Here is a 27,719-nt window from a genome sequence, read left to right as displayed (position 1 = left end):
GGTCACTTAGGTCGGTCCCAATCGTTGGCGCCGTAACAGCATCGTGTTAATGGCTATGCCAACCATGCAGCCCTTACTACGCTGACCGGGTTGCATTGACTGAAGTTTAGGAGACTTGATTGAACACACACGATCCAGAGAAAATGTTTCTTCTTTTGGAGAAGCTAAGGTCTCTTTCACACTTGCAAGTGGTCCCAGAATTAACGGCCAACCAGCCTAAAAAGGGTCTAGTGTGGAATGAAAATAGTCTCAACGCCGGCAAGAGACGATGTCACCTCACACTGGGGATAGAGTGCCTCGACCCCTAGTGCAATCCTCAGTGCCTGCAGACACTGGCATTGCAATCAAGCAGGTGTAGAATGGACAATTACATTCTAGGACTGAAATAACCCAAGTTTTTATGTGAGTGCAAGAACATGAAGGAAAAACAGATTTAAATTAAGATATAAACTTTGCCGTGGGAAAGTCGCAGCGGGCGAGAGAGAGAGAGAGAGAGGGGGGAAATAAATTCTGTAGCAATAAATAGCAATAGCAGACAATTTTTAAATAGCGTGGGAAAGTTGGTAGTGCTGTAGCACACAATTTATTAAGACAGTGGGAAAAAGCGATGGCAGGCCTGACTTCCCAGAATGACGTGCGACAGAGAAATCCCTCCATGCGTGCTCCGTGCATACAGTCCTTTCTCTGCTACATGGAATTCTGGGAGGGCAGGTCCACCATCGCTTTCCCACTCCCCCCCCCACAGCATTTATAAATTGTGCACAATAGCCCTGCCAACTCTCCCATGCCGCATAAATTGTGTGCAACAGCTTCCCCACACTGTTTAAAATTTGTCTGCTATTGCTATTTAATGCTAGCACTTTCCCACTTTCCTCCCACGATTCAAAATAAAGGTTTATTTAGGTTGGCACAACAATAACAATAAATATGCTGTAAATAAAGCTTAATTATGTTATAATTAGGCATGATTAATTTTGTCAAATACAAGATCATAATACATTGATCAGGATTTAGGGCAGGTCCACCATCGCTCGATGTGTCATGACGTCACCAGTCAAAGGTAGCACAGTCCTAACCCCGGGGATGGCTCCTTGCAAGTGTGAATGCATGCAGTGTCCCAGTTAAGAATAGCAAAAACGTCATTCCTATCCTGGGACACTGAACAACTGATTTAGCGGGACGCAAGTATAAAAGGAGCTTTAAAGTCAGAGCCAATATTTATAAATAAAGTGTCAAACATTCAAGAGAGAGATATGGCCAAATAGCTTCTTTCAGAAAGTTGTATTTCTTTGCAACCCTTAACGAATGGTAGCAGAAGAGTCTTTGAATATTTAAGGCAGATAGAGATAAATTCTTGTTAAGCAAAGGCATGAAAAGTTACGAGAATATGAAGGAATGCAGAAATTAGATTACAATTAGATTAGTCCTGAATGGTGTTACAGAGACAGGGTACCTGTCTCACCTGCAAACGGGAAGTGGCACATTAAAGGTAACACAAGTAAAAAAGAACTTCATTGTATGTGATGCCATGTATGTTCTCTGACAATAAATCTGACCTTTGAACTTTCTCGAGTGTGTTGTTTCAGGTTCCAGAGAAATGACAGTTATTGTCAAGTTCCCTTTCCAATTAGTAAGTTCATACTAGCGGTTATAGCTCGTACAAACCCTCCGTGACACTATTGATTCAACAGAATTATTTATTTATTTAAATATTTGAATCTAGGTATTATTCATTATATATCGCTTGGCTGTCTGTGCGTTTGCAGGATTTTGCACCGAGGACTGGAGAAGATGGTTTCATCAAAGTTGTATTTGTTCAATCATATGAAGACACAAACTTGAACTCCTCCTGCACACAAACTTGCACAATTTACTGGAAAGAGTGTCCGCACAGAGTTCATTTTATTTTTGAAGTCAATATCCATAATTCAAACAAATACATTGAGTTGGTCATTTACCATGACATTCCAAGATGGGTATCAGATTTCATTGTAGAATAGTAAAGTAATATTATTCATTGGATGAACAGGTTAAATTAAGTCATCAATTTAATGTTAATGCTGGATTCAGCGGCCACTTTCTCTAAGCTAATGAATGCAAATAGCATGAATCCAAGTTAACGGACTTAGCTAACGGACTGCAAAATATGTTGAAAATAAATTTCAATTGGATTGAATGGCTTCTTATCATTTTTTTTGGACACAAGGCAATTTAGAAAAGGGAAGTAGAATTAAAATTCAGTGATGAGACGTTCAATTGTTTGGAAATACTGACACTAAGGCATCTGGGTCACTCCAGCATACGAGCTTCGAGTTCAGAGAGCAAGCCAGGTATGCACGTGGAGTTGGGGGTCCAGAGCATCAGGGGTCAGGGATATGGATGCATTTGTTGTGGGAGCCAGGGTTTTTCCTGTTCCCTTCAAATTCACTGGATTTGCTTTTATATTACTGTGCAAGTTTTACCAAAAAGTAAAAGTGTATTTTGGCTATTAATAGAAGTAACAGCTAATAGTTCAGAAAATCAACTTGTTCAGCGAGTCAGAAAGCTACATTATTGGAGTTTTCCTAACTGACCTGTCTTGAGGCTGTACCATGCTTCTTGATCTATTTAACAAGCCAAATAAAACCTGGATCACAAATCAGCAAATCGAGGTGAATCTCCAAAGAATGCTACTACACTAAGTGTTTCCAAACCCAAAGGACCTTTACACAAATGTTCGTTTGTACTGCTCAAGCCAACTGCTGGAAATAGTCTTCAATGAATTTAATGATGTTTCATGTATTTACATTTTTCTTTTTAAACTGTCAGAAACTCAATTGATGAAGTTTGTACCAACTCCTTCCCGTAAGACAGTCCGAAAAGGCTGAGAGTTATTATGCCATCAGAAGGTACACAACAATATTTTGAGAGAAAGAGAAAGAACCAAGGATCTTTCATCTGATCTGCCCAAGAGGCAAGAGAAAGCTGCCACTGTCAGATCACAAATTCCAGTCTTAAGATCTATTGTATTAAACAAGTACTGAGATTTCCACCATCTTCAGTGCTTTGGTTTTTTTTATAAAAAGCATTGGGACCACAACGTTGAATGCAATAGCATGAATCCAAGTTAACGGACTTAGCTGACGGACTGAAAAATATGTTGAAAATAAATTTCAATTGGATTGAAAGGCTTCTTATCATTTTTTTTGGACACAAGGCAATTTAGAAAAGGGAAGTAGAATAAAATTCAGTTCAATTGTTTGGAAATACAATTCCTATTTGGATCAAAAAGACAAATCTACGTCAAATGAATCTATGCAAATACCTTTCCTGCATTAGCAGAAATTGTGTTGGCCATTAATCCTTCCAAATAGCTACTCAGGATGACTCCTTTCACAGTAATAATTGCTTCTTGGGTCAAAATGGTCCTAAAACAAAACAAGAATATTTACGCCAAACATCATCAAATAAACTAACTTTGCATTATCATTTTGATTAAATTCAAACTTTCACATTAAATACATTTTAAATAAAACACCAATTTATGAACAAAATGTTTTCATAACTGTACTTTTCTGTGCAAATTTTCCTCATACTAGTTTTAAGCTGCCATCCTCCTCCCCTGGTTTCCCTTTCAGATCATTCAGAGCTGATTTATCCAAATGTTTCTCTATCAACCACCTTTAGAAATCTGCATATGAATTTCAGTATAGTTCATTGGGTTTAGAGCTGGTAGATGATCGGAGATGTTCTGGAAATTGAAAGCTCTGGGAAACCGGTACAGAAAGGGAGATGAAGCCTAAAGCCATGATCATATTGAATGGCTGGGCAAGTTTGACAGCTAGTGACCTACTTAAAACATAGAAACATAGAAGATAGGAGCAGGAGTAGGTCATTCGACCCTTCGAGCCTGCTCTGCCATTTAACGAGATCATGGCTGATCTTAAAGTTCAGTACCCCGTCCCCGCCTTCTCTCCGTAACCTTTAATACCCTTATACTGAAGAAATATATCTAATTCCCTCTTAAATAGATTTAATGAACCTGCCTCTACTGCCCTCTGTGGCAATGAATTCCACAGATTCACCACCCTCTGGGTCAAGAAATTCCTCCTCATCTCGGTCCTAAATGGTTTGCCTATTATCCTCAAACCATGGCCCGGGGTTCGAGATTTTCCCATCCTTGGAAACATCCCATCTGCATCCATTCTGTCCAGTCCTGCCAGAATTTTATAGGTCTCTATGAGATCCCCTCTCAATCTTCTAAACTCCAGCGAGTACAATCCCAATTTGCGCACTTACATTAAAAAATGTCTTCTCATTGCGTTGGGACCGCCTTACCCTCAATTTTAGTTCCATTCTCTCCACAATTTCTCCTTAACCTCCCCTCCAACTTTATATCTTTGCATTTTGCCCATCTTGCTATCAGTATCCAGATAGACAACTGCATTGGTTCTATTCAACTGAAAATCAATGCACTTGGCTCCCTAAATCCAAATCACCTAATTATGCACCGAGAATAAATGTGTGCTTTAATTACTCACCATTATTGTGGAATAAGCTGGTTAGCCATTTCTGGAATACGTATGATTCATTATTTCAAAATTATGCCTAAATTCCAGAGGATACCATCTCACCAATGGATTCACAAAACCGTACAGCACAGGAACAGGCCCTTCAGCCCATAATGTCTGTGCTGAACCTGATGCCAGATTAAACAATCTCTTCTACCGGCACATAACCTGCACTCTTTTTATAACAATTGAGATCTTTATGGTTATGTTGGCAATTACCTACTAAAAGCAACAAAAAAAAGACTAGACATTGAAATATCTGTGAATTTTTAAAAGTCTGATCACTTATAACCTCTGCCTCAGAATATTTGAAAAATGTGGCATCTCATTCCTTCACAATTTATTAGCATGGGAATGTTGGATTTTAAAAAAAATCTTTGTCTTTCTTATAGCTCTTTTAATTCCATTTGTCCCTCCATCTTCATTTTGTTTCTGGTGCACAGTTTAATTTAATATAGACTTTCGAGTTTCAGTGATCTCTAGAGGCCTTGTGTATTTCAGTGAAGATTCTTGAATCTTATCAGCTGAAAACCCTCTGTTGTTTTTCCAGCTTCCTTGTACATCACCCAACCCACAGAGGAAAATCAAGCAATTGATGAATGTTCTCTCAAAAGTCTACAATATCACTGAGCAGTGATCGATAGAGTGAACAATGATTGCTGGGTTTTCACCGCTGATTACAACAAAATTTGGGGCAACATTTCATGCAAATCGCTCCACACAAACCAAGTTAGATTATATTATAATAGCTGTCATTTTGTTTCTCCGGTGAAAAGTTAGATCATTATCTAAAATATAATTAAAATCCAAATACAACTCACTTTTCTGGATTCTCAGGATGAGGCCGATAGATCAGTCTTTCATCTACTGACACCAAATTAGTAAGAGTTATCTGTAAAAAGATAAACTGGATTAACGTAGTAGATTTCCAAACACAGAATTTTAACTTTTCTTTCATTACAACACAGATTCAGCCCTTCTAGTGGGGTGCTGAACCATTTAGTTTGCCTAGTTGCACTGACCTGCACCCAGTCCATAGACCTCCATACCTATCTCATCCATGTACCTGTCCAAACTTTTCTTAAATGTTAAAATTGAGCCTGCGTTCACTATTTCAGCTGGCAGCTCGTTCCATACTCCCACTACTCTGTGTGAAGAAGTTCCCCCTAATGTTCCGCTTGCTCTCTCAACCCACGTCATCTGGTTTGTATCTCATCTACTAAAAAACTTATCTATATTTACTCTGTCTATACCCCTCAATTTTAAAAACTTCTATAAAATCTCCCCTCATTCTTCTATGCTTCAGGGAATTGCGATGGAATATTTGGGAATGTTTTTGAGAGATAAATTGGGGAAAGTAGAGTAGGTGACATACATGCACACACTTTAAAACAGATACTATTTGAAATACTGAAGAATTCATATTCAGTGGCTTTACAAAAACTCTGGAGAATGATGGAGATTTCACAAGGTGACTGTTATTCGAAGTGAATGAATGGACTATTGTCTTTAAAGCCACAGCAAGAGACAGGCTGTCTCCTAATACCTCTTCAAGGGGAGAGGGAGAGGGAGAGAGATATGTAACAAGCCAGGGGAGAAGCTTGCTGGAACTGAAACAGAAGCTCCAGTTCATCAGCAAGACCTTGAGGTGACTAATGGTGGAACTTCAGTTGTGGAAATCCTGGAACAACACATCTCTCTCTGCAAAACCTACAAGAACCTTCCTGAGCGGTAAACATTTACCTATTGAGCACAAAAGCCTGGTGAACTTCATACATGTTAAATTTTGTGCACAGTATAAGAATTGCCTGCAACCAGTGAACTTGAAAGAATGAGAAGTGAGATTGAACTGTGAACCAAAGAACTTTTCTTAAATTAACACACACATTACATACATGTGCACTTAGAATTAGAAGGGGGTTAAGTTGGGTTAGTTAAGTTAATAGTGATAAGTTAAAGTTTGATTCTGCTTTCATGTTTAAAGATGATTAAAAACAACTTTTGTTTAAGTAACTATTTGTCGTGGTGAATATCTATTGCTGCTGGGTTTTGGGGTCCTTTGGGCTTATAACAGAATAAAGTCCTAACCTGTTTAACCTTTCACTGTAACTCAGTTCCTGAAGCCCAGGCAACATCCTAGTAAATCTTCTCTGCACTCTTTCTATCTTATTGATATCTTTCCTGTAGTTAGGTGACCAAAACTGCACATAATACTCCAAATTTGGTCTCACCAATTGTGAGTGGAGAAGGCATGGCCTCCCTCCCTATTGCTGGTGGTCACGTGGTCTGCCCATCTGAAATTCATTCGGAAGTCACACCACCTGTCAGTACATGATGTACTTTTTGTTTCACTCAAAGTTACAAAGCGGAGGAGTCACGTGATGGAGTAGTGGCCGGACGGTGAACTCCAGCCCTCTCCAGAAAAGTCGGGAAAAACAAAGGAAAACACAAAGGCACAGAAATAAAAGTTACAGAAAAGTGAGTATAAAGGTGGAAAGAAGATGGCGACAAAAAAAGAAAAATCGAAAGCAACGGTAAGAAGAGAGGAAGAGAAGACAAAGGAGGAAAAAGGTGAAGGCCTTACCTGTCCGAAGAGGCCCGCTGCGGAGAGAGAAACCCGCTCCCTCAGGTCGGTAAATAATGGACTACAAAAATGGCTCGCTGAGCCGAGTAAAAGTGCGCAACCGCGCATGGAAAAAAAACACACCGACGGGAGGGGGGACCAGCTGGGGAGTCGATCTCCACAGCCGGCAACGACAGCTGCAGAACACCTGCAGCAAGAAGAGACCACAGAAGACAATAGAAACAAGAAAGAAGAGAAGGAAAGGGCACCAAAGAAACAACAGATGGCCAACCCAGAGGAAGAAGAAGAGGAAGAGTACAGTGAAATAGAAGAAGAAAAGAAAGGCAAGGTAAAGGATATACTTTCTCTTATTAAAGGATACATGGAGTCATTTAAAGAATGGCAAACACAGGAATTTAATGATTTAAGAAAAAGAATAAACAACACAGAAGAGAAAATGAATAAAATGGAGATGACCTTAACAGAAATGGGAAAGAAAATGGACAAGATGGAAGAGCGGGCAGTAGCAGCAGAAATGGAGGTAGAAGACTTAAAAAAGAAATTGGAGGAATCTAATAAAAAAACTAAAGAGACACAAGAACTATTAGCTCAAAAAATAGATACAATGGAAAATTATAACAGAAGAAATAACATAAAGATAGTGGGCCTTAAGGAAGATGATGAAGGCAAGAATATGAGGGAGTTTATAAAAGAGTGGATCCCTAAGACCCTAGGATGTCCAGAACTACAGCAAGAAATGGAAATAGAAAGGGCACATAGAGTATTGGCCTCTAAACCACAACCACAACAAAAACCAAGATCTATTGTAGTAAAATTCCTAAGATATACTACAAGAGAAAAGGTACTGGAGAAGACAATGGAAAAAGTAAGAGAGGGCAACAAGCCACTGGAGTATAAAGGGCAAAAAATCTTCATTTATCCAGATATAAGTTTTGAACTCCTAAAGAAGAGAAAAGAGTTCAATACAGCAAAGGCGATTTTATGGAAGAAAGGGTATAAATTTATACTAAAGCATCCAGCGGTATTGAAAATATTTATTCCAGGACAACAAAACAGACTATTCTCGGATCCAGAAGAAGCACGAAAATTTGCAGAACAATTACAAAAATAGACTGAGGGAGGAAGACGGGTAATGAGAGTTAAAATGATCACGATGGATATGTATGTGGGTAAAGACAAAAATAGACTGAGGGATGAAGACGGGTAATGAGAGTAAAAATGATCACGATTGATATGTATGCGGGTAAAGAGGTATAAGAGTGAATAGAGACAATGTGCATACGTGAAAGTATCTGTACTTAGAGGAAAATATAGATAGTATAGACAAGAATTAATAAGGGAAGGTAATGGAATAGAGAGAATAAGGAGGGAATTAAAAGAGTGACCTTTGTGACATATGAAAAGTGAAATCTTTTCTGGGGGGGCGGGGTGGGGGGAAATAGCGGTCACTGCAAAATCAGTTGACGCTTGCGAGTGGATTCGCAAATCCAAATGGAGAGGGGAGATGTGGTTGTCCGACAAGGGATAAAGGACAACTCAGGAGGGGAAGGGGAGATTGGGGATAAATAAGATAGAAATAGGAGAATAAGGAAAATGTTGGATGTTGTAGGAATGTTGTCTTATAAAGAGTTGAAAATAAGAAAACAGAAATGGAAAAGGAGGAAAGGTAATGATGGAAAAACGGAAAGAGAAGATAAACAAAATATAAAAGGGCTACGCTTAACTATATGACTTTAAATATTAATGGAATACATAACCAAATTAAAAGGAAGAAACTACTAAATTTAAATGAATAAATGTATTCCATTAGAAAAAATAACATATAGGTTAAGAAATAATATTGAAATATTCGAACAAGTATGGGAGCCTTACATTAAATACAATAGCGAAAACCTACCGGGGACAAACATTACCTAAGTTGATGGAAGGAGAAGGAAAGAAAAGAATGGACTCAGTAGAATTTCTGGTGTATTTTTGTTGAATGACAACATTGTCTGACTGGCTTAATGCAACCTAGATTGTATACCTAAAATGGATGAGAGTGGGGGGTGGGGGGGTGGCTTGGGAGGAGGGAGGGTGGGGGGGGAGAAAAAGTCACTGTATATGTGTGAAAAAGAAATAGTGTATATCATGGCTAATGTGATTTATGGTGTGAAAAATAAAAAATTTTAAAAAAAAAGCTCCTGAACACCCAGTACAGATGTGGATAGTGTGCAATGGAATTTCACTGTATACATCTTAGTTCCTTAATATTTTAATATGTTAACTGTTTTCCTAACTGATATCTATGTAAATATGCTCTGTGGTCCTGGAGAAACACTATTTCATCCTACTGTGTGAGCATAGTATGAACAATAAATAAAGTTGACTTGACTATTTTAAAAAAAAAAGTTACAAAGCTATAGACAAAGTTATAGTTTGCAGGTGGAGTGTCAGTTACGATTGGGCTCAGACCCATGTTCAGTGCACATCTTGCCATTGGTTGGTTCAAATTTGCTAAAGCCCTGTATTTGGGACCAGCACAAAGGATACTCCCTCACTCTGCCTTGTGGTGATAGCCCCGGACTCCACTCCATGCCAGGTCGCTTGGAAGGGTCGCAGGTAAGGTGCACACGGCACTGAAGTTGAGCCGTGGGATGGCTAGAGCTCAAATTGCTATAGATCAATACTGGCAGTAGAGCCGCTGATCTCAACTGATCCACCTTCTCTTATTCAGGGATCTGGGAGGGTGTGTATAATCCCTGCTTACAGTGTGCGAATGTCTGCATTGCCTGTGTGAATTAATAATTGTGTTTGTTTCCTGTCACAAATTTTCCCATGTTCTTTATTAATTATGTTTTATACCATTATGATTTTTTCCCCACGTTCCCTTATAAATTGTGCGCACATGATCCCAAGCTCCTTTATTAATTGTTGTGTTCATAAAGTTATGTTTGATTGCAAATCCTTGTGTCCAAACTCGTCTCTCTTTGAACCCACTGAACCTGACACTTTGATAACACAACAATTGGCACTTTGAGCAGGGTTCAAGAAGTTATGACTGGACACACGTGGATGGAGTGGGAGATTGGTTTAATTATGTATTGATTACTGTGTGTGTGGGTGTCCTGTCAGGTGCATGGTTTATCCTATACCTGCTCACTTACAGGGGTAGCAGCAGGCAACCCACAAATAGGAATATAAAATCCCCAAGTAGACCGATGACCATCAGGGATTCAGCCATTTGGCGGCAAGGTTGGCAAGCCACGCCAGCCCAGTAATATTATGACAGCAGGTTGGACCCCCATGGGCAGAAGATAGGGCACCAACTTCCAAATGGAGTTACTGAGGTTTCCTGAGGCCGCTTGGGGGGGTGGGGTGGGGAGGCATGGGGCAGCCCTATGGTTATTAATATCCCCACTGAGGCGCCAGTGGGAAATCACGCTAGAATTAACCCAACAGTGTGCTCCACACTAACAGGTATGATCCATGACCGTCGAGCTCAGGTGCACGTGGATACACTGGGCACTGATAGGAAGTGCAAAAACCACATGGAAGCAAAATACATCAAAGCTGTCTGTGAACTGATCAAAGTGTGGCTTCTTCAGGCAGCCCATCAATCTGGCTGGCAGGTCAACCCGGTTAAGGTCAGGGCGATCATTATGAGCGGGGAGGAAAGTGATGCATTGTCGGGGATGAGTGATTGGATAATAATGACTTCGCAGAAGCTGAGTCCAATGGTGCGTGTATCTCCCCCCCACTCCCCCAACATGTCCCAAGACTTTGCAAGGCACCAGCACCATAATGAGGCTCACTGAAATGGGGAGAGTGCCGAGAGCAGTGAGGGTACAAGCGAACAAGAGAGGGGCCAGTGCAAGGTTATGGAGAGAGAGAGAGTACTCTGCCAAGGAATTGGCTGCACTGGCGGACAGATACCAGCAGTGGTCGGATGAGCATCTGGCCATCTGGCTACTCTGATTGTGGGACAAGATAGTGTCCCCATGTCCGCCTTTCCCTCCTAGAAGCTATTACTTTGAGTAGTCTGTCCACACTGCACTCCATCAATAACTCCCTGTGGGTGCATCCTAAAGGGATCGTGAAAGAAAACACAGAGTGGGACCAGGTAGTAGCTGCAGTGCAGGCCATGTTTCCCACCTTGTTGGAGTGGGTCCCGACATGCTGACCATTAGCGAGGGCACGAGTGTTATCAGGCCCTCATCACCAACTTCCATGGCAGGGCCCCCGGGAGCAACACCCCTGAAGATGTCAGCTTAACCCCTGCCTGGGCAAGGCACCTAGTCACCACCATCTGTCCCAACCTCAGAGGTGTGGTCTTGCCTTTGATCGGAATAGCAAGCAGCAGGATAGATCGTGAAGCCATTGCCCTGCTGGAAGGGCTCGAGTACTTAGAACGGGGAACACCCACAATGGGGGTCCCTGCACAGGTTCGCCAGGTGGAGACAAAATGTGGGGAAAAAAGCAATAGCGAAGTCCATAAAGATTTGTACCATGCCCTATTACTTGCGGGAGAGGATTGTGCCTGTTTAAATAACATTCCCACCACTGGCACGTTCACTATGTGGCCGGAATACTGCCAGCATAACCCACAAAAACCTGCACCACCCACTGCGCCTCCCACCTCACTGCCCACCACGCAGCCTTCTGCTCCTCCCCAACTTGAGGTGGCTCTTGCCACCTCAGAACTGAGATAATCTCTTTGCGTCAACAAAAGGTGGCCAACAAAGGCACCCTATCACATCAGACCACCCCACTGTCTGAAGCAATGCAGTCCCTGCTCCAAAGGATGGAGGCCAGGGATCCATTCACCAGACCTGTCCCACCTGAGTGACCTGAAGTCATTTATTCCAGTGGTCGGCCACTAGGAAAAGGGAAATACCCAGCACTGGACGACGCTGGTTGACACATTGTGGGGCTGTGTGCCCGAGCCTTTAGCTCGACTAATGACCACAGTCCCAGGTCTGCACTAGGGCACCCTGGCGACCCTCCAAAATGGGGAGGTACCAAAATCAGGGGGACCTCGAGTGGGCATGTAGGTGGTCATTGAAGGACATGGAACCCCAGGACTACTCAGATAAGGGGCTAGCCAGGCAAAGAGACCAATACTACCAGTGGCCAGAGAACATGAAGGTGAATAATGCCTTGGTGGACTGTTTGGACACTGATGACTGCCCCGATCTTAGAGGGATGGTCTTGCCCCTCATGGGATTGGTGATTGGGAGGGCAGTCCAGGAGGCCATTGCCCTCTTGGAAGGATCGGAGGGCAGGATCAGAGCAGCAGAGAGACGGAGACGTGTGCTCTCTCTCTCTCTCTCTCTCGAGAAAGAGCATTACAGGGGGTTCCCATTCTCTGCCCACTCCGACCTGGACCAGCCTCCCCTCTGCTCTTCCCCAACTAGAGGTGGCCCTGACTAATCTATTTTTTGAGCTCTCTTTCCCCCCTTCCACAGGAGACTACCCTTCAAGCTGTTCGTCTCCTCAATCTGAGGGTCCGTTGACAGACTATTGCGCTCGAATCTCTCATTTCAGCTACCAACGCCACTGATGGCTGTGGCCACCGCACCAGCTTGTTTAGGTAGCAGTATTGGACATTTGATTGACCAGCTTGTTTGGGCAACAACATTGGACATTTGATTGCACCTATTGTGTGGACTTTGTGTTAGACCTTTTGTTTTTTTCAGTTACCCTGAGCTGGAGTAAGGAAACTGAATGGACGTTGTGTTCTTTTTGTTTCACTAGACAGTGGCAGCATCACCCCAGCCCCCCATTAACAGAAACAAAAAACTTCACGGGATGGGGACTTCAGGAGCCTTCATTGGTCCCAGCTCCTCGTAGCTATCGTTGCAAGGATTCAACACAAGCACTTGAGGCACCCGCTTAAAGAGAGCAGGAATGGCATCCTGCTGTCAGACGATGTCCAGGGAAGCTGGGCACCCCAGGTATATTCTGGATATACGTCTGCCAGCCTACCCTGCCTCATCACATAATAGCATGGCAGCGACCATCTAGGCTATGCTTTGGGAGCGCCCAAGTGTGGGGCCAGGGCACGGGATGTGCAAGCCAAGTGAGGGATCTGGCACCTCATGGATGACTGCCTGCTCACAGATGTTGGTGGTAGGGGTGCTCACATTTGTCAGCCAAGCCAGAGAAGCCAGGCATCCGAGTCGGTGACCAAACAAATTCCTTTTTATGCCCTCCCTCTGATACTGGACACAGTAACACAACAACCCTGTTTGGTCAGGGTGGGAGGAGGGAGGGCCTGGTGAGGTGCTTTCAATGGATTTGATTATGTGTCTTGTCCAGCATAAGGAGGGCACACACACATTATAGATAGATAGATAGATAGACAGATAGATAGATAGATAGATAGATAGACAGACAGACAGATAGACAGAGACAGATAGACAGATAGACAGACAGATAGATAGATAGATAGACAGATAGACAGACAGAGATAGATAGATAGACAGACAGAGATAGATAGATAGACAGAGACAGATAGATAGACAGACAGAGACAGATAGATAGACAGACAGAGACAGATAGATAGACAGACAGATAGATAGATAGACAGATAGATAGAGGGATGGATAGATAGTTATAACGTGTACATTGCTTCATTGTCATTCCAGAGTGATGCAGCTTCTGAGGTGTGGAGTGTTGTGTGGGGAGGAGGCATGGCTTCCCTGTCTATTGCTGGTGGTCAGTGGCCTCCCTGCCTGAAACTCATTTGGAAATCACATCATCTGTCAGTACATGGTCTACTTTTAGTTTCACTCAAAGTTATAGACAAAGTTACAGTTTGCAGGGTGGAATGCCAGTTAAGATTGGGAAGTGGTCAGTGCTCAACTTGCCATTTGGTGGTTCAGATCACTTGGCGGCCTCATTAGCTTGAGTCCTGTATTTAACATCAACACAGAAGACATTTGCTCTCTCTGCCTTGTGTTGATAGCCCCGAACACTGCTCTATGCCAGGTCGCTACTGCAGAAGTCGCTTGGAAGGGTCGTGGGTAAGGTGCACATTGCACTGAAGCTAGCCATGGTATTGCTACAACTCAAATTGCTCTAGGTCAATACTAGCAGTAGAGCCACTGCTCTCAACTGATCAGGGGCCCAAGGGCATATGCATACCCCTGTGGGTACAGTGGTACCAGATCCACCTCTCAACTGATCAAGGGTCCAGGAAGGTGTGTTTAAAACCCTTGATTATAGTGTCCAAGGTCTACATCACCTGTGTGAATTAGTAATTGTGTACAGTTTAACGTTCTCCCCTGCTTGTTTCTTGTCACAGATTTTCCCAAGTTTTTTGATAATTGTGTGCGTTTTATTCCTGTAATTTTTTTCCAGGCTTACTTGTATATTGTGTGTGCATGTTCTATGCTCTTTTATTAATTGTTCTTTTAATAAAGTTACATTTGATTGCAAACCCTTGTATCCAGACTTGTCTCTCTCTTCGAACCCACCGAACATGACAGTTTCATAACACACCAATGTCTTATACAACTTTACCACAGCATCCCGACTCCTATACTTAAACTTTTGATTTATGAAGGCCAATATGCCAAAATCTCTCTTTACAACAGTAGCTACCTGTGATGCCACTTTCAGGGAATTATGTATCTGTATTCCCAGATCCCTCTGTTCTACCACACTCCTTAGTGCCTTACCCATTTATCGTGTATGTCCTTTCTTAGTTTGTCCTTCCAAAATGTAACACCTCACACTTGTCTGCATTATATTCCATCTGCCATTTTTTATCCCATTTTTACAGCTGGTCCATCAACAAAACAATTTTGTTTAAATAGTGATGCACCTGCCTCAATGCTGAAGAGTTAGTGCTTAATATAATTGTTTAGGACCTGACCAAAAAGTAATCCAGGCATATAATTTTCTAACACCATTAGGAAGTGGTAGGGGAAGGTACAACTGCAATATTTAAAATACATTTATACAAATACAGTACATTGAAAGGAAATATTTAGAGGGATATGGGCCAAACCCAGGCAAATGAGACTAACTCAGGGAGTCAACTTAGTCGACATGGATGAGTTCGGGCAAAGGGCCTGTTTCCATGCTGTGACATGTTATTTATCAGCTGAAGATGATTCTGTCATTAGGCCTTAAACTGGATGAAGTGCAAAAAAAGATTTTTTATGATAGCCTTAGCTGTACCAAAAAAATGTATAATGCCAACCTGGAAATTAGAAGATAACCTGAGAATACAGCAATGGTACATAGAAATGAATAAATGTATTCCATTGGGAAAAAAAAATAACATCACAATATTCGAACAAATATGGAAACCATACATGGAACACAATAGAGAAATCCTACCACAGACCTCGACCACCTAAAATGACAGAAGGAGAAGACAACGAAATGAACTGACCCGGTGTGTAAAAGTAGAAGACACAAATTTCTTGTTTATTTTTATGAAGTGGCGACGTTGTTTAATGGGTTTAATGCATCATATAGATTGAACATTGAATGAATGGGGAGGGGGGAAAAAGGGGAGAAAATGACACTGTGTATATTCAAGAGAAAAATGTCTGTATGTATTTTGGTTCATATGGTTCATAGTGTGAAAAATTTAAAAAATTTGAAAAAAGATGATTCTGTCATGGATCATTCCTGAAGGAATTTGTGAAGTAATACCCTCGGGTGACCACTACCATCAGCATTGGAAAATTGTATGAGATTTTTGTGAAGAAGAAAGGAAAATCAAGACATTTATACCTTTTTTTGGGGGGAGAAACCCCACTTTGGCTTCAGAGGAGATCTTAGGTACTTTGATAATTTTGAGTTCTGGGTAATCAAGTTTTTGAAGTTCTCACACCAGCTTACTTCTCATTAATATAGAAAATAATTCCATTTATATATCAAGGCTAAATGCAAGGTGATGGCCAATAAAAATCTTCTGCCCTGATTAAAATAATAAAGGAAATCTAAATCAAAATATAACTGTGTTTGAATTCCACTAGAAAGGATGAAAGAGGTGAATAGTGATGGAAAAGTGTTATTTTTAATTGAGAAGTAGCCACTCAAATACAAAGCCCTGGCTAATCCATACACTTTGAGGTCATACGAATGGAATATGTGTATTGCAACTATTCATCACCCCAAGGGCATTACTTCACAAAAACCTTAAGGAAGGATTCTTCAGGTTTTCAATCTTCAACATTTTAGTCAAAGTTTTACAGCATGGAAAAAGGCCCTTTGCCACAACTTATTATCCATGTTCACTAAGTTGTCCACCTGAGCTAGTCCCATTTGCCTGCATTTGGCCCATATCTCTCTGAAGACTTATCACTGTATCTGTATAAATGTCTTTTAAACATTGCAATTATACCCAGCTCTACTACTTCTCTAGCAACTCATTCCCAATACTTATCAACCTCTGTGTGAAAAAATGCCTCTCAGATCCCTTTTAAATATTCCCTTCTCACCTTAAATCTCTGCCTCTTGTTTTAGATTCCCCTACCCTAGGAAAATATCCTGCCCCTCGTGATTTTGTATACCTTTGTAAGGTCACCCTTCAGACTGCTGCACTCCAGGGAGGCAAGTCCCATACTATCCAGCTTGTCATTATTACTCAGGTCCATCAGCCCTGGTAACAATCTTGTGAATCTTTTCTGCACCCTTTCCAACTAAATGACATTACACTCGCAGAATAATTTTACAGTAAACTGCTCTATTCATATGACCAATAACAATGAAACCATCCTCAAATGGATCATATTTAAACTTAAGTTGAGTTTCAGGAGTCATTTACTTACATTAGAAGAACAAAGTTCCATAGTTCGTTCAACTGGATCAACAACAGAATGTTCTTTAATATATGTTGTGGTCCTGTTTGTACCCAGAATCTAATAAAAACATACAAAAAGTTACATTATGAATTTACCTCACTGTTAGATTCATTGTGGTTCAAGTCCTGTAAAATGTCAAATTCCACTGAATCCAAAAATCAGAATATATTAGAAGTAGAGGGAGCAAAATTCCATTTGATTGCACACCAATCCTTTGCAGTTATTTTTAAATTGGAAATAAAAATGCAATTATTAGGGTTGTCTGCCTATTTCAATACTGTGGTGTCAGGTGGATAATTGGGCTTCAACACTAACATTTAGAATGGAAGAGGATGCTGACCAGACAGATTCCACAGAAAGAAAAAGTTAACTGAGAAACAATTCTCTCTGCACAAGTGCTGCCTGATTTGATGAGAATTTCTAGTAATGTTTTAATTTCTATTTTTGTCACCAATTAGTTTTTTTTCCCCTCAGCTATCAACTTCACAAAAAGCTAGCTGATACTTGTTATTTTACACTGAGCTAGAAACATCTTCATAGTCTTAGCTGATCTATGCTGTTGGCATAGAGCAATTCTGTATTTAATACAAATGTTTTGCAGAAAAATATTGAACGCTGTAGTAGGTGAAAACCTGCAGATGACATCTGAAATCAAGAGAAACTCTGGTGTATACCTCCAGTCACACTATTTAAGTGTTGAGAATTCCTGTAACAAGCATGGCTGACATATTGAAGGACAAGGCAAATAAGTATGGATGGAACCACTCATCCATACAGAGGAAGAATCACTGTGGAAACCAGATCTATTCTGGCCAAAAATTGCAAACTAGCTTGAACGTTACTATGATACAATTAGAACAGCAATGGGTCCAGAAGCTTGGGAAGAGAAGATGAATAAATATAAACATCTGGAGAAAGAAAATAAAGAACTGACAAGTGGTCAGGTCATCGAATTCTTTTGTTTCTGGCCCAAAGAGAATGAGAAACTGATGAAGATCCTTGAACAAAAGTAGTTCCCTTTCTCCTGTTCCTTCAATCCTTTGCATTTACTATCCTATTGCACACCTTTGTGGTAAAGAGGAGGAAGTGCTTGTTATCTTAAAAGCAAATAAGGGTGGATAAATCCCCAGGGCCTGACAAGATATTCCCTTGGACCTTGAAGTTGGCTAGTGTATAAATTCCAAGGGCTCTGGCAGAAATATTTAAATGTCCTTAGCCAGAGGTGTGGTGCTGGAGGATTGGAGGGTAGCAGATGTTATTTAAAAAAAGGCTCAAAAAGTAACCAAAAATTATAGGCCTGTGAGCCTGACATCAACAGTAGGTAAATTATTGGAAGGTGTTTTAAGAGATCGGATATATAATTATTTGGATATCCAGAAACCAATTAAGGACAGTCAACATGACTTTGTGTATTGTGGGCCGTATTTAATCAATTTGATAGTCTTTCAAGGAAGTTACCAGGAAAGCTGATGAAGGAAAGGTTGTGGATGTTGTCAACGAAGTTACCAGGAAAGCTGATGAAGGAAAGGTTGTGGATGTTGTCTACATGGACTTTAGTAAGGACTTTGACAAGGTCCCACATGGGAGGCAAGTGAAGAAGGTTCAGATAATAGGTATTCATGTTGAAGTAGTGAATTATATTTGACAATGGCTGCACAGGAGAAGCTAGAGAGTAGCGGTGGATGATTGCTTCACAGGCTGTGACTAGTGGTATGCCTCAGGAGTTGGTGCTGGAACCATTGTTGCTTGTCATCTATATCAATGATCTGGATGATAATATGATAAATTGGATCAGCAAGTTTGCAGATGACAGTACAATTGGAGGCATTGTGGACAGGAAAGAAGGTTTTCAGACCTTGCAGAGGGATCTAGACCCGCTGGAAAAATGGCAGATGGAATTTAATGCAGACAAGTGCGAGGTGTTGCATTTTGGAAGGACAAACCAAGAAAGGGCATACACAGTAAATAGTAGGGAACTGAGGAATGTGATAGAAGAGGGATGTGTGAATACAGATACATAATTTCCTGAAATTGGCATCACAGGTGGATAGGATTGTAAAGGGAGCTTTCAGCATATTGGTCTTCATAAATTGAGTATGGGAGTTGGGATATTATTGTGAAGTTGTATAAGACATTGGTGAAACCAAATTTAGAGAATTGTGTCACCTAACTATAGGAAAGATATCAATAAGATAGAAAGAATGCAGAGAAGATTTACTAGGATGTTGCCCAGACTTCAAGAACTGAATTACAGAGAAAAGTTAAACAGGTTAGAATTTTATTCTCTAGAGCATAGAAGGATGAGGGGAGATTTGATAGAGGCATTTAAAATTATGAGGGGGATAGACAGAGTAAATATAGATAGTTTTTTTTCCCCACTTAGGGTAGATGAGATACAGACCAGAGGACATGGGTTAAGAGTGAAAAGGGAACAGTTTAGGGGGAACTTCTTCACACAGAGAGAAGTGGGAGTATGGAACAAGCTGCCAGCTGAAGTGGCAAATACATTTTAGAAGAATTTGGACAGGTACATGGATGGTAGAGATATGGAGGGCTATAGACTGGGTGCAGATCAGTGGGACTAGGCAAAAAAAAATGGTTCAGCATAGAAAGGCTGAAGGAGCCGGTTTCTGTGCTGTAAAGTTCTATGGTACTATATCTCCAGATCTTTAAAGAGCAACAAATCTATTGGTTTATTTGTCTTGTACTTCAGACATCCCATTCCAGGTTTGCCCGTGGAGCCAGGTTAATAGTTTGTCTCAAATCCTCCTCATTGTGATCTGCATACAGGAGGATCCCATTGCCAGTGATGTTGGTTGGTCGCTTGTGCATTTAATTTTGCAGACACATTGACCTTGGTGGTAAGGAAGCCAAGAGAGTCATAGTTACTCCCGCCTCAAAAGTTAAAACCAATTGAACGGACAAATTTGTCGCTATATTAAACCATGATCATTTTATCCGTTTAATATTATAACCCTATAACAATTACAGTACGGAAACAGACAGTCTCGGCTCCTATAGTCCATACCAATTTAAATGATCTCTAGTCCCATTTACCTGCACCCTGTATGTGACCCTCCAATCCCCTCACATCCATGCACCTATCCAACTTTTTCTTAAATGACAAAATTGGCCTTGCTGCAACCACCTCTTCCGGAAGGTCATTCCAATCAGCCACCACTTCTAAACTTTGGCCCCCTAACCCTCAACTCATGGCCTCTCATTCCAATCTCACCTACCCTCAAGGGGAAGAGCCTATTCACATCAATTCAATCAATCCCCCTCATCATTTCAAATTTACTTCCAAATTAGACAATTGTGCCCCAATCATTTTACAGAGCATCTGCAACGATGAGAGAGCATTTATTGTCAAAATCAAAATTATGAATACTTATAAGTAGTGTTAAGATTAAAATTGGAAATAAAATACAAGATGTGGCTCACATACAGTCATAACAATGTTGGGGATTCCCCACTCTGTACAAAGCAGACGCTGGCTATGCAATCTCCCTTGAGTATCAAGATTTCTTTCCAGTACATCCACTCCCACAACATTGGGGTTCATGGGGTTAGGATATTTTCGCATTGCAGCTTTGATGACCGTCTCCCATGGATGGCTAAAAAGCACCACACAAAAAAAAGCAAGTCAAATGAAACATTCCATCTATAAATGATATCACAGTACAACAGAAAAAAAAGCATAAAGTAAATTAATTTCATTGAAGTCAGTGTCACTGGCAAGACAAGGGTTTCAGTACATAATATTTATCTGCATTTAAAATGCAAGGCACCTTGCAGAGGTGGAGGAGCAGAGGAGAGGCAGCAAAGTCCACGTGGATATCCAATGAAATGGGGCAATGGGTTCTCATTGTTTGTTCAGAGGAGCCGCATTTAAAGTGAGAAAAAAAGAGGGCTGCAACCTCTTTTGAATGCATTGAGAGAGAGAAAACTAGCCATCAGTAAACACCTCAAGGTGTATGGCAACGTCAGGAACAAGTAGAAAGCTCTGGGGTGGAATTCGAATCAACAAATCTAGGCTGAGCCTACATTGTGGACAAGAAGCAGGTACCTTAGAATAGATCCACTATTCCCCAAACGCATTCCCAGGTTCACCATCCAAATGAATTAACGGCAGCTGGGACAAAGAAAAAATAAACAATTAAGACCCCCCCGCCCAAAAAAAAAGTTGTTTTCCTCTCACAAACGTATAAAGTTGCACATTCCATTCTTTCTCCAGGACAGGACCTCGTGAGCAGATTTAGGATCGACCCCGGCACAAACGGAATTTTTAAAAATTAGGCGTTTGCACCCAATTAACCTACACCCCCCCCCCCAGTACTTTGCAAATGGTGAAACTGGAGACCCCCAGCCCCGGGAAAACCCCCTCAGGAGCGATGAAAAGGCGTGGCGCGAACCGCTGTGCCAAATATGATCCAGCAGTGGATGGACTCGGACCTCCATCAACCAGTGAACAAGTGCAGCACAGAGAAGGGACCCTCCCCGCCTCTGCCTCCTCCCCGCCTCTGCCTCCTCCCCGCCTCTGCCTCCTCCCCGCCTCTGCCTCCTCCCCGCCTCTGCCTCCTCCCCGCCTCTGCCTCCTCCCCGCCTCTGCCTCCTCCCCGCCTCTGCCTCCTCCCCGCCTCTGCCTCCTCCCCGCCTCTGCCTCCTCCCCGCCTCTGCCTCCTCCCCGCCTCTGCCTCCTCCCCGCCTCTGCCTCCTCCCCGCCTCTGCCTCCTCCCCGCCTCTGCCTCCTCCCCGCCTCTGCCTCCTCCCCGCCTCTGCCTCCTCCCCGCCTCTGCCTCCTCCCCGCCTCTGCCTCCTCCCCGCCTCTGCCTCCTCCCCGCCTCTGCCTCCTCCCCGCCTCTGCCTCCTCCCCGCCTCTGCCTCCTCCCCGCCTCTGCCTCCTCCCCGCCTCTGCCTCCTCCCCGCCTCTGCCTCCTCCCCGCCTCTGCCTCCTCCCCGCCTCTGCCTCCTCCCCGCCTCTGCCTCCTCCCCGCCTCTGCCTCCTCCCCGCCTCTGCCTCCTCCCCGCCTCTGCCTCCTCCCCGCCTCTGCCTCCTCCCCGCCTCTGCCTCCTCCCCGCCTCTGCCTCCTCCCCGCCTCTGCCTCCTCCCCGCCTCTGCCTCCTCCCCGCCTCTGCCTCCTCCCCGCCTCTGCCTCCTCCCCGCCTCTGCCTCCTCCCCGCCTCTGCCTCCTCCCCGCCTCTGCCTCCTCCCCGCCTCTGCCTCCTCCCCGCCTCTGCCTCCTCCCCGCCTCTGCCTCCTCCCCGCCTCTGCCTCCTCCCCGCCTCTGCCTCCTCCCCGCCTCTGCCTCCTCCCCGCCTCTGCCTCCTCCCCGCCTCTGCCTCCTCCCCGCCTCTGCCTCCTCCCCGCCTCTGCCTCCTCCCCGCCTCTGCCTCCTCCCCGCCTCTGCCTCCTCCCCGCCTCTGCCTCCTCCCCGCCTCTGCCTCCTCCCCGCCTCTGCCTCCTCCCCGCCTCTGCCTCCTCCCCGCCTCTGCCTCCTCCCCGCCTCTGCCTCCTCCCCGCCTCTGCCTCCTCCCCGCCTCTGCCTCCTCCCCGCCTCTGCCTCCTCCCCGCCTCTGCCTCCTCCCCGCCTCTGCCTCCTCCCCGCCTCTGCCTCCTCCCCGCCTCTGCCTCCTCCCCGCCTCTGCCTCCTCCCCGCCTCTGCCTCCTCCCCGCCTCTGCCTCCTCCCCGCCTCTGCCTCCTCCCCGCCTCTGCCTCCTCCCCGCCTCTGCCTCCTCCCCGCCTCTGCCTCCTCCCCGCCTCTGCCTCCTCCCCGCCTCTGCCTCCTCCCCGCCTCTGCCTCCTCCCCGCCTCTGCCTCCTCCCCGCCTCTGCCTCCTCCCCGCCTCTGCCTCCTCCCCGCCTCTGCCTCCTCCCCGCCTCTGCCTCCTCCCCGCCTCTGCCTCCTCCCCGCCTCTGCCTCCTCCCCGCCTCTGCCTCCTCCCCGCCTCTGCCTCCTCCCCGCCTCTGCCTCCTCCCCGCCTCTGCCTCCTCCCCGCCTCTGCCTCCTCCCCGCCTCTGCCTCCTCCCCGCCTCTGCCTCCTCCCCGCCTCTGCCTCCTCCCCGCCTCTGCCTCCTCCCCGCCTCTGCCTCCTCCCCGCCTCTGCCTCCTCCCCGCCTCTGCCTCCTCCCCGCCTCTGCCTCCTCCCCGCCTCTGCCTCCTCCCCGCCTCTGCCTCCTCCCCGCCTCTGCCTCCTCCCCGCCTCTGCCTCCTCCCCGCCTCTGCCTCCTCCCCGCCTCTGCCTCCTCCCCGCCTCTGCCTCCTCCCCGCCTCTGCCTCCTCCCCGCCTCTGCCTCCTCCCCGCCTCTGCCTCCTCCCCGCCTCTGCCTCCTCCCCGCCTCTGCCTCCTCCCCGCCTCTGCCTCCTCCCCGCCTCTGCCTCCTCCCCGCCTCTGCCTCCTCCCCGCCTCTGCCTCCTCCCCGCCTCTGCCTCCTCCCCGCCTCTGCCTCCTCCCCGCCTCTGCCTCCTCCCCGCCTCTGCCTCCTCCCCGCCTCTGCCTCCTCCCCGCCTCTGCCTCCTCCCCGCCTCTGCCTCCTCCCCGCCTCTGCCTCCTCCCCGCCTCTGCCTCCTCCCCGCCTCTGCCTCCTCCCCGCCTCTGCCTCCTCCCCGCCTCTGCCTCCTCCCCGCCTCTGCCTCCTCCCCGCCTCTGCCTCCTCCCCGCCTCTGCCTCCTCCCCGCCTCTGCCTCCTCCCCGCCTCTGCCTCCTCCCCGCCTCTGCCTCCTCCCCGCCTCTGCCTCCTCCCCGCCTCTGCCTCCTCCCTCCGACCAGGGCAGCTCGATCAATACGCAGCCCACAGACACCCAAGGCGGATAGAGGAGGTGGAAGGAACCCGGCGGCCGAGCCACATCGGGGGAGAGCGGAGGCAAGTTGAGGGGTCGAGGCCCTTCGGCCCCCACGGATGCTGCTCGACGACCCGCGGACACCGTCCAGCGGCCTGATCCTTTGTGGCCCAGGTGAGGGCCGGGGATGGCGGAGGCCGGGACATCCCCTCCCCCCCCCACCCCCGGCCTCTGCACCTGAAGGAGTGCTCCGACCTCCACACCCTCATGTCGCCCGCGACTGCAGTGCGCCCTCCAGGCTGGGCGCCGGACCCTCGGAGATTCCCGCCGCCCGGATCGCCGCCCACCCCCCGCCCCGCGTGGAAGCTGACAGCATCGGGCCCCAACTGCTGCTGCGCTCGTCCGCTCCGACCGGCACAATTCACCTGTCCCCATCGGCGGGTCGGCACGCCGTCCTGAACGTCAGGCACCCGTCTCCGCCCACCGGGATGACGTCATCGGAACCGCCCACCGGTCTGACGTCATCCTTCCTGAACCGCCCACCGGGCTGACATCATCCTTCTGAACCGCCCACTGGGCTGACGTCAACCGCCCACCGGTCTGACGTCATCCTTCCTGAACCGCCCACCGGGCTGACATCATCCTTCTGAACCGCCCACTGGGCTGACGTCATCCTTCTGAACCACCCACCGGTCTGACGTCATCCTTTCTGAACCGCCCACCGTCCTGAACGTCAGGCACCCGTCTCCGCCCACCGGTCTGACGTCATCCTTTCTGAACCGCCCACCGTCCTGAACGTCAGGCACCCGTCTCCGCCCACCGGGATGACGTCATCGGAACCGCCCACCGGTCTGACGTCATCCTTCCGAACCGCCCACCGTCCTGAATGTCAGTCACCCGTCTCCGCCCACCGGGCTGACGTCATCCTTCCGAACCGCCCACCGGGCTGACGTCATCCTTCCGAACCGCCCACCGGTCTGACGTCATCCTTCCTGAACGCCCACCGTCCTGAACGTCAGTCACCCGTCTCCGCCCACCGGGCTGACGTCATCCTTCCGAACCGCCCACCGGGCTGACGTCATCCTTCCTGAACCGCCCACCGGGCTGACATCATCCTTCTGAACCGCCCACCGGGCTGACGTCATCCTTCCGAACCGCCCACCGGTCTGACGTCCTCCTTCCTGAACCGCCCACCGTCCTGAACGTCAGTCACCCGTCTCCGCCCACCGGGCTGACGTCATCCTTCCGAACCGCCCACCGGGCTGACGTCATCCTTCCGAACCGCCCACCGGTCTGACGTCATCCTTCCTGAACGCCCACCGTCCTGAACGTCAGTCACCCGTCTCCGCCCACCGGGCTGACGTCATCCTTCCGAACCGCCCACCGGGCTGACGTCATCCTTCCTGAACCGCCCACCGGGCTGACATCATCCTTCTGAACCGCCCACTGGGCTGACGTCATCCTTCTGAACCACCCACCGGTCTGACGTCATCCTTTCTGAACCGCCCACCGTCCTGAACGTCAGGCACCCGTCTCCGCCCACCGGGATGACGTCATCGGAACCGCCCACCGGTCTGACGTCATCCTTCCTGAACCGCCCACCGGGCTGACATCATCCTTCTGAACCGCCCACTGGGCTGACGTCATCCTTCTGAACCACCCACCGGTCTGACGTCATCCTTTCTGAACCGCCCACCGTCCTGAACGTCAGGCACCCGACTCCGCCCACCGGGATGACGTCATCGGAACCGCCCACCGGTCTGACGTCATCCTTCCGAACCGCCCACCGGTCTGACGTCCTCCTTCCTGAACCGCCCACCGTCCTGAACGTCAGGCACCCGTCTCCGCCCATCGTGATGACGTCATCGGAACCGCCCACCGGTCTGACGTCATCCTTCCGAACCGCACACCGGGCTGACGTCATCCTTTCTGAACCGCCCACCGTCCTGAACGTCAGGCACCCGTCTCCGCCCACCGGGATGACGTCATCGGAACCGCCCACCGGTCTGACGTCATCCTTCCGAACCGCGCACCGGGCTGACGTCATCCTTCCTGAACCGCCCACCGTCCTGAACGTCAGGCACCCGTCTCCGCCCACCGGGATGACGTCATCGGAACCGCCCACCGGTCTGGCGTCATCCTTCCGAACCGCCCACCGGTCTGACGTCATCCTTCCTGAACGCCCACCGTCCTGAACGTCAGTCACCCGTCTCCGCCCACCGGGCTGACGTCATTCTTCCTGAACCGCCCACCGTCCTGAACGTCAGTCACCCGTCTCCGCCCACCGGGCTGACGTCATCCTTCCTGAACGCCCACCGTCCTGAACGTCAGTCACCCGTCTCCGCCCACCGGGCTGACGTCATCCTTCCTGAACCGCCCACCGTCCTGAACGTCAGGCACCCGTCTCCGCCCACCGTGATGACGTCATCGGAACCGCCCACCGGTCTGACGTCATCCTTCCGAACCGCACACCGGGCTGACGTCATCCTTTCTGAACCGCCCACCGTCCTGAACGTCAGGCACCCGTCTCCGCCCACCGGGATGACGTCATCGGAACCGCCCACCGGTCTGACGTCATCCTTCCGAACCGCGCACCGGGCTGACGTCATCCTTCCTGAACCGCCCACCGTCCTGAACGTCAGGCACCCGTCTCCGCCCACCGGGATGACGTCATCGGAACCGCCCACCGGTCTGGCGTCATCCTTCCGAACCGCCCACCGGTCTGACGTCATCCTTCCTGAACGCCCACCGTCCTGAACGTCAGTCACCCGTCTCCGCCCACCGGGCTGACGTCATCCTTCCTGAACCGCCCACCGTCCTGAACGTCAGTCACCCGTCTCCGCCCACCGGGCTGACGTCATCCTTCCTGAACGCCCACCGTCCTGAACGTCAGTCACCCGTCTCCGCCCACCGGGCTGACGTCATCCTTCCTGAACCGCCCACCGTCCTGAACGTCAGGCACCCGTCTCCGCCCACCGGGATGACGTCATCGGAACCGCCCACCGGTCTGGCGTCATCCTTCCGAACCGCCCACCGGTCTGACGTCATCCTTCCTGAACGCCCACCGTCCTGAATGTCAGTCACCCGTCTCCGCCCACCGGGCTGACGTCATCCTTCCGAACCGCCCACCGGTCTGACGTCATCCTTCCTGAACGCCCACCGTCCTGAATGTCAGTCACCCGTCTCCGCCCACCGGGCTGACGTCATTCTTCCTGAACCGCCCACCGTCCTGAACGTCAGTCACCCGTCTCCGCCCACCGGGCTGACGTCAACCTTCCGAACCGCCCACCGGGCTGACGTCATCCTTCCGAACCGCCCACCGGTCTGACGTCATCCTTCCTGAACGCCCACCGTCCTGAATGTCAGTCACCCGTCTCCGCCCACCGGTCTGACGTCATCCTTCCTGAACCGCCCACCGTCCTGAACGTCAGTCACCCGTCTCCGCCCACCGGGCTGACGTCATCCTTCCGAACCGCCCACCGGGCTGACGTCATCCTTCTGAACCGCCCACCGGGCTGACGTCATCCTTCTGAACCGCCCACCGGTCTGGCGTCATCCTTCCGAACCGCCCACCGGTCTGACGTCCTCCTTCCTGAACGCCCACTGTCCTGAACGTCAGTCACCCGTCTCCGCCCACCGGGCTGACGTCATCCTTCCGAACCGCCCACCGGGCTGACGTCATCCTTCCGAACCGCCCACCTGTCTGACGTCATCCTTCCTGAACGCCCACCGTCCTGAACGTCAGTCACCCGTCTCCGCCCACCGGTCTGGCGTCATCCTTCCGAACCGCCCACCGGTCTGGCGTCATCCTTCCGAACCGCCCACCGGTCTGACGTCATCCTTCCGAACCGCCCACCGGTCTGACGTCATCCTTCCTGAACGCCCACCGTCCTGAACGTCAGTCACCCGTCTCCGCCCACCGGGCTGACGTCATCCTTCCGAACCGCCCACCGGGCTGACGTCATCCTTCCGAACCGCCCACCGGGCTGACGTCATC

The 27,719-nt window shown here is 47.6% G+C and overlaps 1 protein-coding gene across 12 annotated transcripts in view; it reads right to left on the bottom strand.

Moving 5' to 3' along the window:
• prelid3a (PRELI domain containing 3A) overlaps positions 1-27,719 on the bottom strand; it is a 51,004-nt gene that overhangs the window by 13,652 nt on the left and 9,633 nt on the right. For 3 of the 12 annotated variants that reach the window (XM_069922440.1, XM_069922442.1, XM_069922444.1), the window contains exons 2-7: positions 21,010-21,075; positions 20,389-20,557; positions 16,908-16,997; positions 5,372-5,442; positions 3,305-3,407; positions 2,574-2,603 (exon numbers count right to left, since the gene is read on the bottom strand). In XM_069922440.1, coding sequence (XP_069778541.1) covers positions 2,574-2,603; positions 3,305-3,407; positions 5,372-5,442; positions 16,908-16,997; positions 20,389-20,557; positions 21,010-21,056 — 510 coding nt within the window. In that variant the 5' untranslated portion in view covers positions 21,057-21,075. Of the gene's footprint in view, positions 1-2,573; positions 2,604-3,304; positions 3,408-5,371; positions 5,443-16,907; positions 16,998-20,388; positions 20,558-21,009; positions 21,076-23,959; positions 24,103-24,147; positions 24,232-27,719 lie in introns of those variants that run through there. The other 9 variants (XM_069922438.1, XM_069922448.1, XM_069922439.1 and 6 more) reach the window with 7 other exon arrangements.

Source organism: Narcine bancroftii, chromosome 2, assembly GCF_036971445.1.
Source record: "Narcine bancroftii isolate sNarBan1 chromosome 2, sNarBan1.hap1, whole genome shotgun sequence".
Classification (NCBI taxonomy): domain Eukaryota; kingdom Metazoa; phylum Chordata; class Chondrichthyes; order Torpediniformes; family Narcinidae; genus Narcine; species Narcine bancroftii.
The sequence above is the reverse complement of the archived record's forward strand: the minus strand, read 5'-3'. Positions and strand labels throughout refer to the sequence as shown.